A 14,146-nucleotide genomic window follows, 5' to 3' on the forward strand; every position below is an offset into this window, starting at 1 on the left:
GTTATATATAGCTTAAGAAACAAGACTCAATTCAGTTATATTTAGCTTAAGAAAGAAGGCATGAATGCGTAAACCGTTTTCCTCAAACACAATTGGCATAAAACTACAATATAATTGATAATATCAGAGCATATGTCGACAGATTAGGAGACAAGTCGGTTCTAATAAGGACTTGTGACAAAACGAAAAATCGTATAGGTCGGAAATGTAGTTTGATCAACCGATCAAAGCCAACGATCAATTCAGAGAGAAAAAAGGACCACTAATTAACTTGGATCTCTTCCATATATATCCAGCAAAAGATTATTAGGACGGCATTAGAAACTTTAACAAAATATTTTTTTTTGGTTTTGCGATGCCTGAATCAACATTTAAAAAACTCACTAAATACCTACCAAATTTTAAATAAATTAATACCTCAAAATTAAAATATTTATAAGAGCGACTCCATTAAACGTAATTCAAAATATCTCAAATGAGATATTTTTTTGAGATACTTTAAGTTATGTTTCCGTTGAAATATCATCAATTAAATATTAATATTTATATATACATGTAATTATATGTATATTGAGATATTTGGATTGAGAAGAACTCTTCGAGAAAGGTGCTCCAATATATTTGATAGTTCATGATCAAATATCCAAAAAGGAAGTGATTATCGAATTACCGATTTGTTTATCAGATTGATTCTCCAACGTATATATGCATGTGTGTTGGATAATACACAACCTTAAAAGCGATCGGCATGAAAAAAATCACGGGCAACCATTGCAAAGATTATGGAATAGTCATTGTAATTTGTAAACAACTCTAGCTATTGTGGTTCACAAAGAAACTCATGCTATTAATCATCATGATGCACACGAGCAAATTACAATGTTGCGTTAACGCTCTTGTGAAAGTTATGGATATGAAATCCGGTTAACTTATTTTACAAGACCTAGAAAACCATCAAAGGTCAATTAATTTGGGTTGCGAGTTGGCTAGCTCGACTATTAGATTGTGACTGGTCTTCTCGCCATTTGTCACTCTGGCAATAATGTATGTTTTTTCCCGGACTAATTACACGTGTGAGATCCGAAACCAACAAACTTTCATCTGTTCATGTAAAATGACTAGTTATTAAGACCGAAAACTGTATATGTTTTTCAAGTATCTAAAACTCTGTTTTTTATCAAAAGAAAAAAAAAGTACCTCAAACTCGATTAATAAATATACACATGGAACACTCATAACTCATAAGTATGGTACTATACAAATTTCGTATCGTGCACAATCACATCGACAATAGAACGGGATAGTTACGAAGTACTCGATGAAAGTGCATAACATGGACCAAACAGTGACTCCAAAATGGGCAAGTTGATCGATCGCACTCGCATATACGTACGTGTTTGGCTACTATACCCTCTGTAACAACCGCTCTGTGGGAACTATCTGTTCCGTGGGTCTCAGGCTGATCATGAAGAACACCGACCCTAACTTTTCATATGTGAGCCTTCATTAACTTCCCAATATAGATTGTTGGTGCGTTTGGCATCCCTTAGATCTAAGATTTCACCTTTTAACAATTCTCCAATATGATAAATTGTCACTAATTAACTTCAATTGATGACAACTTGTTTTGTGGGAAGATTGTTCAAAGATGAGGATTTGATTCGAGAAACGTCAAACGCACCAACAATGTAATTATGGAATCCGTGAAGGTTCATAAAGAATGGGTTGAGGTCGATGATCTACAGAACTGTGTCAGGATCCTCGAACGGGTTGTCACACTCTCATTCACATAGAATTACCCTGAGAAAATAACTTATTGAGCTGCGATTTAAAATTCAAGTTTTAAGTCTAAGAAAATGAAGCTCTAAACATTATACGGTTGGTTTTATATTCATAATGATAATACCAATATTTTTCTTAACATTTCAATATATTTTGATAATATTTAGTAAAATTATATCAAAAACCATATAACAATTCTGGAAAACATAAAAATATGTACCAAATAAGATAATATATAAAGCATAAAAGTCAATTTTCTAAAATTTAATTAATGTATATACGGTAAAATCAAAAATTTCTTATTTATAAATAAAAGTATTCAAAATAGAAAAAAATGTAAAAAAGAAAATTTTGTAAATTAATATTTATATATATTAATAAAATTTTACAATCTCAACATTATTAATTTATAGAGGTTCTACTGTATATACACTCTTTTTAATTAAATATTTGACGCATTAGTTAGATATAGCATATGAATACAACATATAAATGTTTTTTTACAACATATAAATGTTAAGTTGCTTTTTTTATGATAGTATTTTAATACTAGTAATTAAAAAGACTAACAGGGACATGATTTTTATTATAATATTCAAACAAATTTACCTAAAATTAATTTTGTTTTTGGAAAAATGCAATTTTGCGGATTTTGACAAAAAAAAAATTAGCGATTTTAGTGGTTTTAGCTGAAGATGCGGTTTTATGTTTTGGGTGAAAAACATAATTTATCAGTTTCTGCTGGAAAAACATATTTTTTAGTTTTGGTGAAAATGCGAATTTCCATTTTTTTACAAGAAAATGTGATTTTCCAATTTTGTTTTTGGCGCAAAAAAAACAATTTTACGATTTTGGCGGAAAATATGATTTTACTATTTTGGTTGGACTGGCTGGAAGATAGAATATTTTGGTTTCAGCGAGAAAACATATGTTTACATTTTAGCAAGAAAATGTGGATTTACATTTTTGACAGCAAAAAGTAATTTTACGTTTCAGTCAAAAATATATATTTTTATATTTTAGCAAAAAATACAATTTTACAATTTTGGTAAGAAAACATAATTTTATGATTATGGTGGGAAATGCGATTTTGTTTTATGGAAAATTGAGATTTTCAGGTTTTGCCGTGAAAGCGTGAATTTGCCGATTAAATGATTATCTAATTATTATAATAAATATTTTAGTTAATTTTTATATTTGTATTAAAGGTATTTAAGTTTTTAAAATTTTGGAATGTAATTGCGACATTTAAATTCTATATTTTTGAATCTCGAATATCTGGATACTCTAAATTTTATATGTAAATGATAATGTAATAATATCCACTAAACAATATCTATTATATTAAAACAGAAGTCATAACTTCTAATTCATGTGTGATTTTTTTAAAAAATGGACTACTTACTAGACTTTGTCACACTGTACTTTTATCTATTATTAATCTTCATATTAAATAATATCATTTAATATCTTCATTTTTATTTACGATAAAAATAAATATTAATTTAAAAAATTCTAACAAAATCTTTGAAGTTTTTTTCAGAATCCTTTTAAAATTTATTTTCGAAAATTGATTAATTTAAAATTTAGTTGTCATAAAATTACGGGTCTAGATTATAGTAAATTAAATACAAAATAATTCTGAAGTATGTCATTTTTAACAAATCTAACATTTTATTAAAATTACTATATTGAACTAAATATGATAAAATCATTTTAAATTGATAAGTTAGTATATTTTATTTTCATAAATATAAAACATTTATTCTAAAAATATAATATGTTGGTAGAATGGTTTAACATTAATAAACTATATAATACAAGTATAAAAAGTTAACTTTTCTTAAACTTTTATATATACAATAATTTATTTTATAAACTAAATAAACAAAACAAATTTCTCAAGGAAATCTAGCACTTTGAATTACGGGTCGGGATCATAATAAATTAAATATAAATAAATACATAATAAGAAGCAATCTATTATACTAAAATAGAAGTTATAATTTCATTTCATGTGTGATATTTTAAGTTGGACTATTATTTAGAATATTTATAAACTACACATAACTTAACTATAATATCATTTAGTATCTTCATTTTTATTTAAAATAAAAATAAATATTAATTTAAGAAAATTCTAACAAAATCTTTAAAGAATCTTTTCAGAATCTTTTCAATATTTTTTTTCGAAAATTGATTAATTTCAATTTTAGTTGTCATAAAAATATAATCAGAAATTTAAATTTAATTTAGTTTTGATTTAAAAACAAAAAATATAATTATATAAAATATTGTAATGATAATAATAGCCACTTAAAATGATTACTTTTCAAAAATACATTTTACAAAGATTTTACAAAGATTTTAAAAAGATTTTGTTGGAAAGCAATATCCATTTCTGTTTAATTATATAACATGTATAAAAATTAACTTATCTTAAAATTTTATATATACAATAATCTATTATATAAACTAAATAAACAAAACAAATTACTAAAAGAAATCTAGCACTTTGAATTGCGGATCGAGATTATAGTAAATTAAATACAAAATAATTCTGAAGTATGCCATTTCTAACAAATCTAACATTTTAATTAAAACTACTATATTGAACTAAATATGATAAAATTATTTTAAATCACAGTTAAAAAAAATTATTTTAAATTGATAAGTTAGTATATTTTATTTTCATAAATATAAAACATTTATTCTAAAAATATAATATGTTGGTAGATGGTTTAACATTAATAAACTATATAATACATGTATAAAAAGTTAACTTTTCTTAAACTTTTATATATACAATACTTTATTATATAAACTGAATAAACAAAACAAAATTTTCAAGGAAATCTAGTACTTTGAATTACGGATCGGGATCACAATAAATTAAATATAAAATACATACATATATATATATATATATATATTTATATGCGATCATTTGAAATAGTTAGTTAATTAACAGCATGAAAACTATAAAATTATTGTAGTTGAAATATGATTTAAACATTTAAATATATAAATAATCTTAAAATATATACTAACTAAATAAACCAAATATATATATATAAACATAAAAATAAATATCCGCACGGTTGTGCGGGTCAAAATCTAGTTTTAGTATTAATATCCAAATGCAGTGTCTCAGTACAAAAACGAAGATGGTCTGAGTGTGGATGTCTTAGACCAATTTCAACTAATATCAAAGAAAGATAACACTGACTAATAAGCTAGCGCTCTGAATTTAGCGAGACTTGAACATGGTTAACATATTCTCATTTCTATTTTTATTGGGTAAAAGGTGGTTAAATGTATAAATAATAATATTTTTATTTTTTTAAATATACAGAATTAAATATTTTTAATTTGCATGTATGAAATTAAAAAGATAATTAAAACTAAAAATACTATTTAGTTTTTCAAAATTTTCAAATTTCCGAAATTATGAATTTTTATGTTTGGAACTCCGCCAAGAGAAATATTCTTTTTTTTCAAGAGAAATATTCTTATGGGAATCTATGTTGTTTACGAAAGATAAAGGAGCGAAAACTATTTTTTTTATGACATTAGAATATTTTTTTGAACATCAGAAAAGAAATATTCTAATGTCATAAAATAATAGTTTTCGCTCGAATATATAAATACCAATATGGTGCACACACTCAAAGAAAAGTAAGAGTAAAAAATAGGAGGCTGACAGATCCAGAAAGAACTAGAAGAGAAACGTGACTAATTGTTTATTCATTAAAGGAGACAACTATTCAAAGGTTTAACTTTATTTCTGGTCTATATGGTCAAGTCCGAGCTGGACATGTGTCTCCACTTTTTCTTCTTGCTTCCATGCACTTCTTTTCCTTTTCTAATCAATATTTACTCGATAAAAACTCCTTACATTTAAATGTGATATGGTTTTGATGAATAAATGATTAGAGAAATGTTTTTTAGTTTTACGAAGTTAATAAAATATTTTGGAATATTGTTTCAATGGAGATCGGAGCCTAGTGTACCATTGACCAAGTCCAAGTGTACAGTGACTAGAGCAGCCTGAGTTACGGCTTTATGCCAGCATCAGAAGCCCTACATGTCTCACTCAATTCAATTATAAAATTCTAATTGAAATCTGATTAACGCACTAATCGATAATTCAGTATTAAAATTGAGGTCATGCTTCCTCTGGATTACTATATAAAACCCTCTCTCGCCTCCTTGTAATCACCATGCTCTCTTCTTCCTTCTTCATTCGCTCTCGCTCTGTAATATCTCGTTCATTAAGGTGCTTTTCACTTGCAAATTTATTTTATGTTACATTGTTTGAGATATCTCTCTCTCACCAGTAGTTTGAGAAGTGGGAGAATCAGTTTATCATTTAGTAGATCAGCTGCATGAGCTTTACTTATCATATACTCTCTGAATTGTGGATCCAAGTTTTACTGTTTTGCTTTTTTTTAGCACTAAAATGTATTAAATTTTAGTTAAATGAAAGAAGCGGTACTTAAAAAGAAGAGTGTATCAATTTAGGTTGCATGTGTAGATTGATGTTCATGGGGTGATAACTGATAGAGATGGATCTGTCACATTGTTTGAGAAGTGGGAGAATGAGTTTATCATTTAGTAGATCAGCTGCATGAGCTTTACTTATCATACTCTCTGAATTGTGGATCCAAGTTTTACTGTTTTGCTTTCCCTTTTAGCACTAAAATGTATTAAATTTTAGTTAAATGAAAGAAGCCGTACTTAGAAAGAAGAGTGTTTAAATTTAGGTTGCATGTGTAGATTGATGTTCATGGGGGTGATAACTGATAGAGATGGATCTGTCACCTTTTTCGTGTTTGGTTTCTCATCTCCATTTACTTTTGTTAAGATGCATATGTTTCGTAAAAAAATTATATCCTTGATCGTATGCTTTTTTGGTATAAAATATCTTATTAATATGCACACCTAATGCATGATCCGTGTCTTTCTAGTAGCTAGTGCGATTGTCATTTTCCCATTGTAATTGTACTTAGTGGCCATGTTCCTTTTACGTATGAACATCATATTAGAAAAGAAGAAACAAATCGACTCTTGTGATCTTTAATTTCATTTTGTTGCATCTTCTTTAGTCACACTTTAAGGTAAACAAAAGTTTTACTGAAAGTCTCTGCCCAAATTATATGTAATTTAGGAACACATCCTTGTTCATTATCTTTATTATATTTTTGCAAATTAACACTGACTAGGTGATTAGACTAGATTAGACCAAACATTTCGATATTTTCTTAGATGATTAAAATAAAAAGTACTTTTCTAAAATTAGCGATACATGATTTTTTTTTTGGTAATATTCACATATCTTTGTAACATGAATTAATCTGAATCTGAAAGCCATATGCCACTGTTTATGCAGTGCTACATTTAAGCATGGAGCTGTAGTGGTTGACTAAATTGAAGACTGATGACAGGTTCGCTCGAGTTGTCTCTCATGTCTAGACCATTTGTGAGAAGGGGTTTTATAGGTGCACCTCACCAATCTCTAAATGACTAAATATACAATTAGTATTAGGCTCATATAAGGAAGTTAACTTCTATACATAAAGTGCACTGATGACTTTTCCAGATGCTATATAGATACTTTTTAGAATTAGGTCATGCCAAGTCTCCAACTCATATATAATCGTATACACTTTTGGACATACATTTTCCCTAAGAGATGCCAAACTTCTGTCTGGAGTGGAGCTTTCTCGTGATAGCTCATAATTTGTAGCTTGCACAACTTAAGCTACACTAGTTTACTTGATAAAAAAATTGAGTGGAGTGGGGGAGGTGCTGGATTATTTCCCCTTCTCATCGATGGTCTAGATTTGCGAGGTGACTCTAATAGTGGTAAAGAGAAACAGTGATCTCGGGAAGCATCCACAATAATGATATTCCTGAATAAGGTTTGAAAATTCTCAGCTTGTAAAATTATTATTGTATTGCTAAATTTAGACCAGTGATCTGCTATAATGCAGCACATTAAAAACTTCCGAGTATAGTTTTGTGAGTTGTTTTGTCAGGTTTAGTAACATCATGCCGTTATTCAAACTTAACGTGAACGATAGCTGCAGAAGCAAGTAGCTATGACTTTGTTGCAATGTCCTTTGCAAGAACTAAAGAAGTCAGAAAAAGAAGGATTTATCGATGAAAGAGCAAAGTGGACGGGTGGTGTTACCTTTTGACTTGTTGTCATCATTCTCTCATTCATTCATTTCATGCTGCAACAGAAAACCCCATGTGTTAAAGACATTTCTTGTAAATTGATACGTACCATTACTCGGTAGATTTGTAACCACAAATGAAAAACTATGACCTTAATCTACTCCTTCATTTTCATTTTATTTGTCAGATTTCACATTGAGATTTCACATAGATCAAGAAAACTATCAAAAACTTACTATTCTGTTCCTAACTAATACATTGTTTCATTCGAATATGTTAATTAATGAGTTGAAAGGGTAAGAATAAAATGGAAAAAAAGAATAAATAAACGCATTGACAATGACACTTAAAATAAAACAAAATTTAATTTTAGAACGACAACTAATATAAAACGGAGGAAATATATATTTAGCCAATGCTAAGATGAATATAGTTACTTCTTATTCATGGATGATATTAGCATAAAACAAGTATGAGTGATGTTATATAGCATAATTAATAAATTTTCTTCTTTTCGTATGGTATTCCGTGAAACTATTGTTTTCTTTTTTGCCAAAACATTTGGTTTGATAATTTGCGGACCATCTACGTATGTTTACAAATTCCGAAAATCTATGGAATCCAAAACTAATGTTTGCCGATGACCAGCGCTGCTAGTGAGTGTAAATAGGAGTCCGTGACAGGCCTGCCTCCAGGCTGCAGCTGAGTTATTTACTCCATACCCAAATATTATATATATATATATATATATATATTTATATCGATGGTGTATTTAGGTAATCAATCCATGACCAAAAGTATCACAATCTTTTTTGACCGAAAAAAAAGTATCACAATCTTTGTGTTTGAACCGGTCAAACACATTAAATGTGGCAACAAACCGAAATAAACAGTATAGGCTTAGCCTAACGTATTATAACAGTTTTAGGCAATGTCTTAATGGTCTACAAATACAAAAGCATTAATGGGTTTCTCTCTTTATCCATCTTGGGCCTTTTGACTCTACTAGAAACTAAAGGGTAAAACGGAACTTTCAAGTCTCCCTTTGATCGATCGCTGCCTATATATATAGTCGCCTGCAAAAACTAGGGTATAAAAGCCCCAAATTATTTTCTCCGCTCAAGAGAACCAAATCCTTCGCAATCGGACCCCAACGGTAGCCGTACCAATCCTTCTTCTTACTTCGCCGGAGATCGGTAAACCCTCTCTATTTTCTCATCTCTTTTATTTTGTCGAAAGCTATTTCAGATTTCCCGATTTGTTTAGAAATTCGATTTCGATGATTTTTGAGTTTGCTTTGAATCGGGCAGATCGTTAGATAATGGCGACGTTTGAGCTATACAGGAGATCGACCATAGGGATGTGTTTGACGGAGACTTTGGATGAGATGGTTCAGAGCGGTACCTTGAGCCCTGAGCTAGCTATCCAAGTCCTTGTTCAGTTTGATAAGGTTACTTGATCTTTGGAGTCTTTTGGTTTTTTGCTTCTGTGGTTTTTTTTTTTAATTTTGTTTCAGTCTGATATATATGTGTCCTTTTTGTATAGTCCATGACTGAAGCTCTGGAGAGCCAAGTGAAGACCAAGGTGTCTATCAAGGTGATCTTTCTCTCTTGTTTCGCTTTTTTTTTTTTTTTTTTTAATTCTTTGTTTGTAATACTGAATCTTAGTTAACGGTAATGGGTAAAAGTAAACACACATGTCTGTTTGTGATTGGTAGCTCTAAATAATCTTGCTCTAGTTCGTTTTGGTTGGTTTGAACCTGATGCAGTATTCATATTTCCTGGAAGTAATTTTCTTAGAGTTGAAAGTTTAGGGAACTTTAACATTGGAGCGCAATTATTCGTGTCTTTGGAGAGTTTATTAGTTCATGCTTCCACTAGTTTCATGATTTTGTGTCAGTTTTGAGTTTTTTTGGTGGCAACTTGATTTAATCTTGTATGGATTCAGTCGAGATCACAGTTTGTCTAGGTGTTATGTATGAATAAAAAGGCTGAAGCTAGTTCATATATATATGAGTTCTTAGAGGTATAATGTTCAACTTGAGGATTAGGCTGTATGGATTGAGTTATCTGGCTAATAAGTAGGAACTGACATCTGTTATCCCAAGATTATCCAGATCCATACATCTTAGCATCATGTTATTTATGCTAGTGTTTCTGATGATTGACGTTAATTCTCTTTGGACATAGTAACCACTAGTCGTAGCCAATTATTAAACGCTGCACACAAGATAAGAGAGAACGTTTGGCAGATGCTTAAATCTCGTTTTTTAAATTCTTGTACAGGGGCACTTGCACACTTACAGGTTCTGTGACAACGTATGGACCTTTATATTACAGGACGCAATGTTCAAGATTGACGACCGTCAAGAGAATGTTAGCCGGGTCAAGATAGTGGCATGTGACTCTAAGCTGCTCACACAGTGAGAGATATGTAATAGATTTTTGAGTTTTCCCTTTTTCACTTTGTAAACTCAAGCACTTGCTATATGTTGAGCTCCATTTGCAGCCATCAATTTAGCCCCTTTATATGTACATTATCGGCCCAAAGACATATGGGACTCCTGTTTCTATGAGAAAGTTCTTAAGATTCACCATCTCTCTCTATCTGTATCGCACTTCTCCATGTCAACTATTCCCTTTCTCTCTTGCACTTAAGTATTCATACTGAACCCATCTCTTTCTTGCTATCCTCCAGTCTGAGACAAAAAAAATAGTCTCTGTCTTATTCAGTATATGATAAAGTGCAAGGGATGTTTACAACAAGTTTGAGGGATGCTGCTTTATTCAATATAGTTCTCATTATTGTCATTGATTTGGGAAAGGTAACCAAAAGTGCGGTTTACTCCTATGTGCTTGAAGATTCAGAGGAAGTGTATTTGTGAATAGTAGCGTCAATCCTCTCCTTGTCTCTAGTTTCAAATGCTTCTAACAGAACTCCATTTTTTTGTTGAAGTGGAAGAGAGAAGCTGACTGTACATAAGAGTGTAGTAAATCAAAACTCTCTTGTCGTGATTGCTGTTGTTTTATGACAAAACTTCAGAGAGGGAGGGGAGTACGTACAAACGGAGCCTTTCAGCGACTTCAGATTGCTCATCGTATTCATCTATCACCTACAATAATCATTTAACAATCTCAATGTAGCTTGTTCATTATTAAAACAAATATGCATTATGCTCACATTATGCTTAAGGAAGATAACGGGAGCTTCTTTGTCACCAGATTTCTTGCGGAGCTTTGAGATGTATTTACAGCAACCACATGAAGGATGATAGAAATCAACCACAACCAAAGAGCTAGTTTCTTTTGGATTTCTCGAGGACTCTAAGAAGTTCATCATCTGTCTTGAACTCAGTGACATACTCAAACCGGACATAGATCTTCTTCTTGGTTTTCATCACTTAAGTCTTCTTGTATGTATCTCCTGTCCTAAGCTGTTCGGTCTCCGAGTGCAAGTTTTGTTTATTATACTCATGGATGAAGAAGCTTCAGTTGTTAGAAACGAGATTCTGATTCCACTGCTGCGAGTGAACCATCTAGGAAATGCACTTGTTTTTATCCGTTTAACCAAGCCGTTGCCAAATCTTAGGTACTCTGAGTGAAGAATGCTCTGCTTCTGCATTGAAAATGAACGTCAATAGCAGAGAAACTGGATGATTTGATCTAGTTTTTCCAGTTGGTTCCTCTGCCAAGGTGACATCTCTTTATCCACCAACACTCACACACACAGAACACAGAGATTATAATTGACATGGGCCTTTTCCTTAGTGGGTTTGGGTAATTGCACAGACATTATACAAGATAATAAACTAGTATCTAGCAGAAACATATATAACAACAACAATTACAGTATCTTGTGATATGCTAAAATGGGCCCCCCGTCAAACCTTCCGACTGGTGAAGAAGCTTTGCGATAACGACTTTAATCAATTGGTAAAATAAAAAAAAACGTGAGCAAACCACCAGAGAGCAGATACACACAGACGAGAGAACGATCGGCGAACAGTAGGGTCCAGGAAAGGAAGGGGATGATGATCTCTCAGTTCTTCGTCTTATCTCAGCGAGGAGATAACATCGTCTTCCGTGATTGTAAGCTCTCTTCTCTCTCTCTCTCTATCTCCCGATCTCATCCTCTCTGCTGCTTATTCCTTGATATTCCGGACTTATCGTCACCGTTTCGTGAGATTTTCTCCATTGAAGCTTCTCTAAGCTCATCGATCTGTTTGATCCACCACCATTTCGTATCTGCTCGCATTAAATGTTTAGCAGAATTTTCCAATTCAGATTTTACGATATAACAGATTAAAGTGTTCTGGCTTCCATAGTTCCATTAGAGGACTCTCTGCTCTGTATTTAGTAGAAGAACCTTGTTTGTTATTTTTTTTGTTAACGAGAACTTTGATGTGTAACGTTTTCATTTGCAACAGACCGAGCTGAGGTACCAAAAGGAAGTACAGAGACATTCTTCCGTAAAGTCAAGTTCTGGAAGGAGGATGGTAATGCTGAAGCACCACCTATCTTTGTAGGTATCATCGTCCTCATTAATTTAATATGAATATCCAAATGTGATAATGATAATGAATTCAACTGTTTTGTTAGTGGTGACTGGTGAGCATTTTTTTCTGTTTAGTTCAGAGCTCTAATGAATCTAACTCTCATTCTTTTTTTTTTTTTTTTGCTGTGTGCTTTATAGAATGTAGATGGTGTGAACTACTTCCATGTCAAGGTTGTTGGTCTATATTTCGTTGCGACAACGAGGGTTAACGTCTCACCTTCTCTGGTTCTGGAGCTTCTACAAGGATCGCTCGTGTTATTAAGGACTACCTCGGTGTTTTGAATGAAGATTCGTTCAGGAAGAACTTTGTGCTCGTGTATGAGTTGCTTGATGAAGTCATTGTAAGTCTCATCATCATCATTAGCGAGTATGTTAATGCGTTTGTAGCGAATATTACTAAAATATGACACCTTGATTTAGGATTTTGGTTACGTGCAAACTACATCAACCGAGGTTTTGAAATCCTATGTATTCAACGAGCCAATTTTGATTGCTCCTGCACGCCTTCAACCTCTCGATCCTGCTGCCATCTTCACAGTGAGATTGATTTTTTTTTTTTTAAACCTTTGTATGGTATATGATAATGACCCCTTGAATTAATGTTATATGCAGCAAGGGTCCAAAAGAATGCCTGGAACAGCAGTTACGAAGTCGGTTGTAGCTAATGATCCTGGAGGTCGGAGAAGAGAGGAAATTTTTGTGGACATCATCGAGAAAATCAGTGTTACTTTTAGTTCAAGCGTGAGTATTTGCTTTTCTTTTTTTAGTTTATTATATCACAAGAAGTTATGGAAGTCTTGCCAGGTTCTGTTCACATTGCCACATGAAACGATTTATTTCTGCAGATCAACTCTATGTATTATGTCCTTATATGTGTAGTTTTACATCTTCATGTTAGTTTTCTTCCTCGAAATTATCCATGACTTCTTTCTGGTTTCTGAACAGGGTTATATACTGACTTCTGAGATTGATGGCACCATTCAAATGAAGAGTTATCTTTCTGGTAATCCAGAAATTCGTTTAGCTCTTAATGAAGACCTAAACATAGGAAGGAGAAAGATCAGTATATGGTATTTTGTTCATTTCACCCCTTTCAATCAAAATTACTATTTTGTGAAGGATCTACGTCGTATTCTTTCTTTCACTATTTTTGAATATTGGTGTCTGCTCCGTGACATTTCGGCATTGAGAATGCTTGAAACATGCACTAAGCTGCATGACTCCACTTATAAGCTTTCTTCATAAGATAATTCTTTAGTATATAGCTACAATTGTTCAACTCTTCTGCGTATTTGTGGCAAATCATTATTATCTTTTCACCCCATAAAGTTGGTTCAATCTACTATTGAGGTAACATTCACAATTGAGGTATAAATTCATTCTTTTGTTGCAGATTATAGGAGTTCTTCAGGTTCAGGGGTGATACTGATGATTGTAACTTTCATGAGTCTGTTCGTCTTGATAGCTTCGACTTGGATAGACAACTTTGTCCCTGGTGAGCTTCAAAAACTTACCACATATAACACCTTGTCATAATAGCTCTTTAACTTGCGTTTCCTTTTCAGGTTCCACCAGATGGTGAATTTCCGGTAATGAACTACCGTATGACCCAAGAGTTCAGGCCTCC

General features: G+C 31.8%; 1 protein-coding gene and 2 pseudogenes across 1 annotated transcript; 2 read left to right on the top strand and 1 right to left on the bottom strand.

The window, feature by feature from the left end:
- The first annotated feature begins 8,878 nt into the window (after nucleotides 1–8,878).
- Nucleotides 8,879–10,561, top strand: LOC130498519 (transcription initiation factor IIA subunit 2-like). Its single transcript, XM_056991946.1, has 4 exons — nucleotides 8,879–9,161; nucleotides 9,276–9,415; nucleotides 9,511–9,561; nucleotides 10,251–10,561. The coding sequence occupies exons 2-4, from the start codon at nucleotides 9,287–9,289 to the stop codon at nucleotides 10,389–10,391; spliced, it is 321 nt and encodes a 106-aa protein (XP_056847926.1). The 5' UTR covers nucleotides 8,879–9,161; nucleotides 9,276–9,286; the 3' UTR covers nucleotides 10,392–10,561.
- Nucleotides 10,562–10,812: 251 nt separating this feature from the next.
- On the bottom strand, nucleotides 10,813–11,586 carry LOC108821789 (thioredoxin-like 4, chloroplastic; annotated as a pseudogene).
- A 301-nt stretch (nucleotides 11,587–11,887) lies between these two features.
- Nucleotides 11,888–14,101, top strand: LOC130498953 (AP-4 complex subunit mu-like; annotated as a pseudogene).
- The last annotated feature ends 45 nt before the right edge of the window (nucleotides 14,102–14,146 follow it).

Source organism: Raphanus sativus, chromosome 8 (assembly GCF_000801105.2).
Source record: "Raphanus sativus cultivar WK10039 chromosome 8, ASM80110v3, whole genome shotgun sequence".
NCBI classification, from domain to species: Eukaryota; Viridiplantae; Streptophyta; class Magnoliopsida; order Brassicales; family Brassicaceae; genus Raphanus; species Raphanus sativus.

What these genes read in the sequence shown, in the direction of transcription:
- LOC130498519 (XM_056991946.1), top strand. Translation starts at nt 9,287, where the DNA reads ATGGCGACGTTTGAGCTATACAGGAGATCGACCATAGGGATGTGTTTG. An exon ending in TCCTTGTTCAGTTTGATAAG is followed by an intron (nt 9,416 to 9,510) that starts GTTACTTGATCT and finishes CTTTTTGTATAG; the next exon opens with TCCATGACTGAAGCTCTGGA. An exon ending in AGACCAAGGTGTCTATCAAG is followed by an intron (nt 9,562 to 10,250) that starts GTGATCTTTCTC and finishes ATTCTTGTACAG; the next exon opens with GGGCACTTGCACACTTACAG.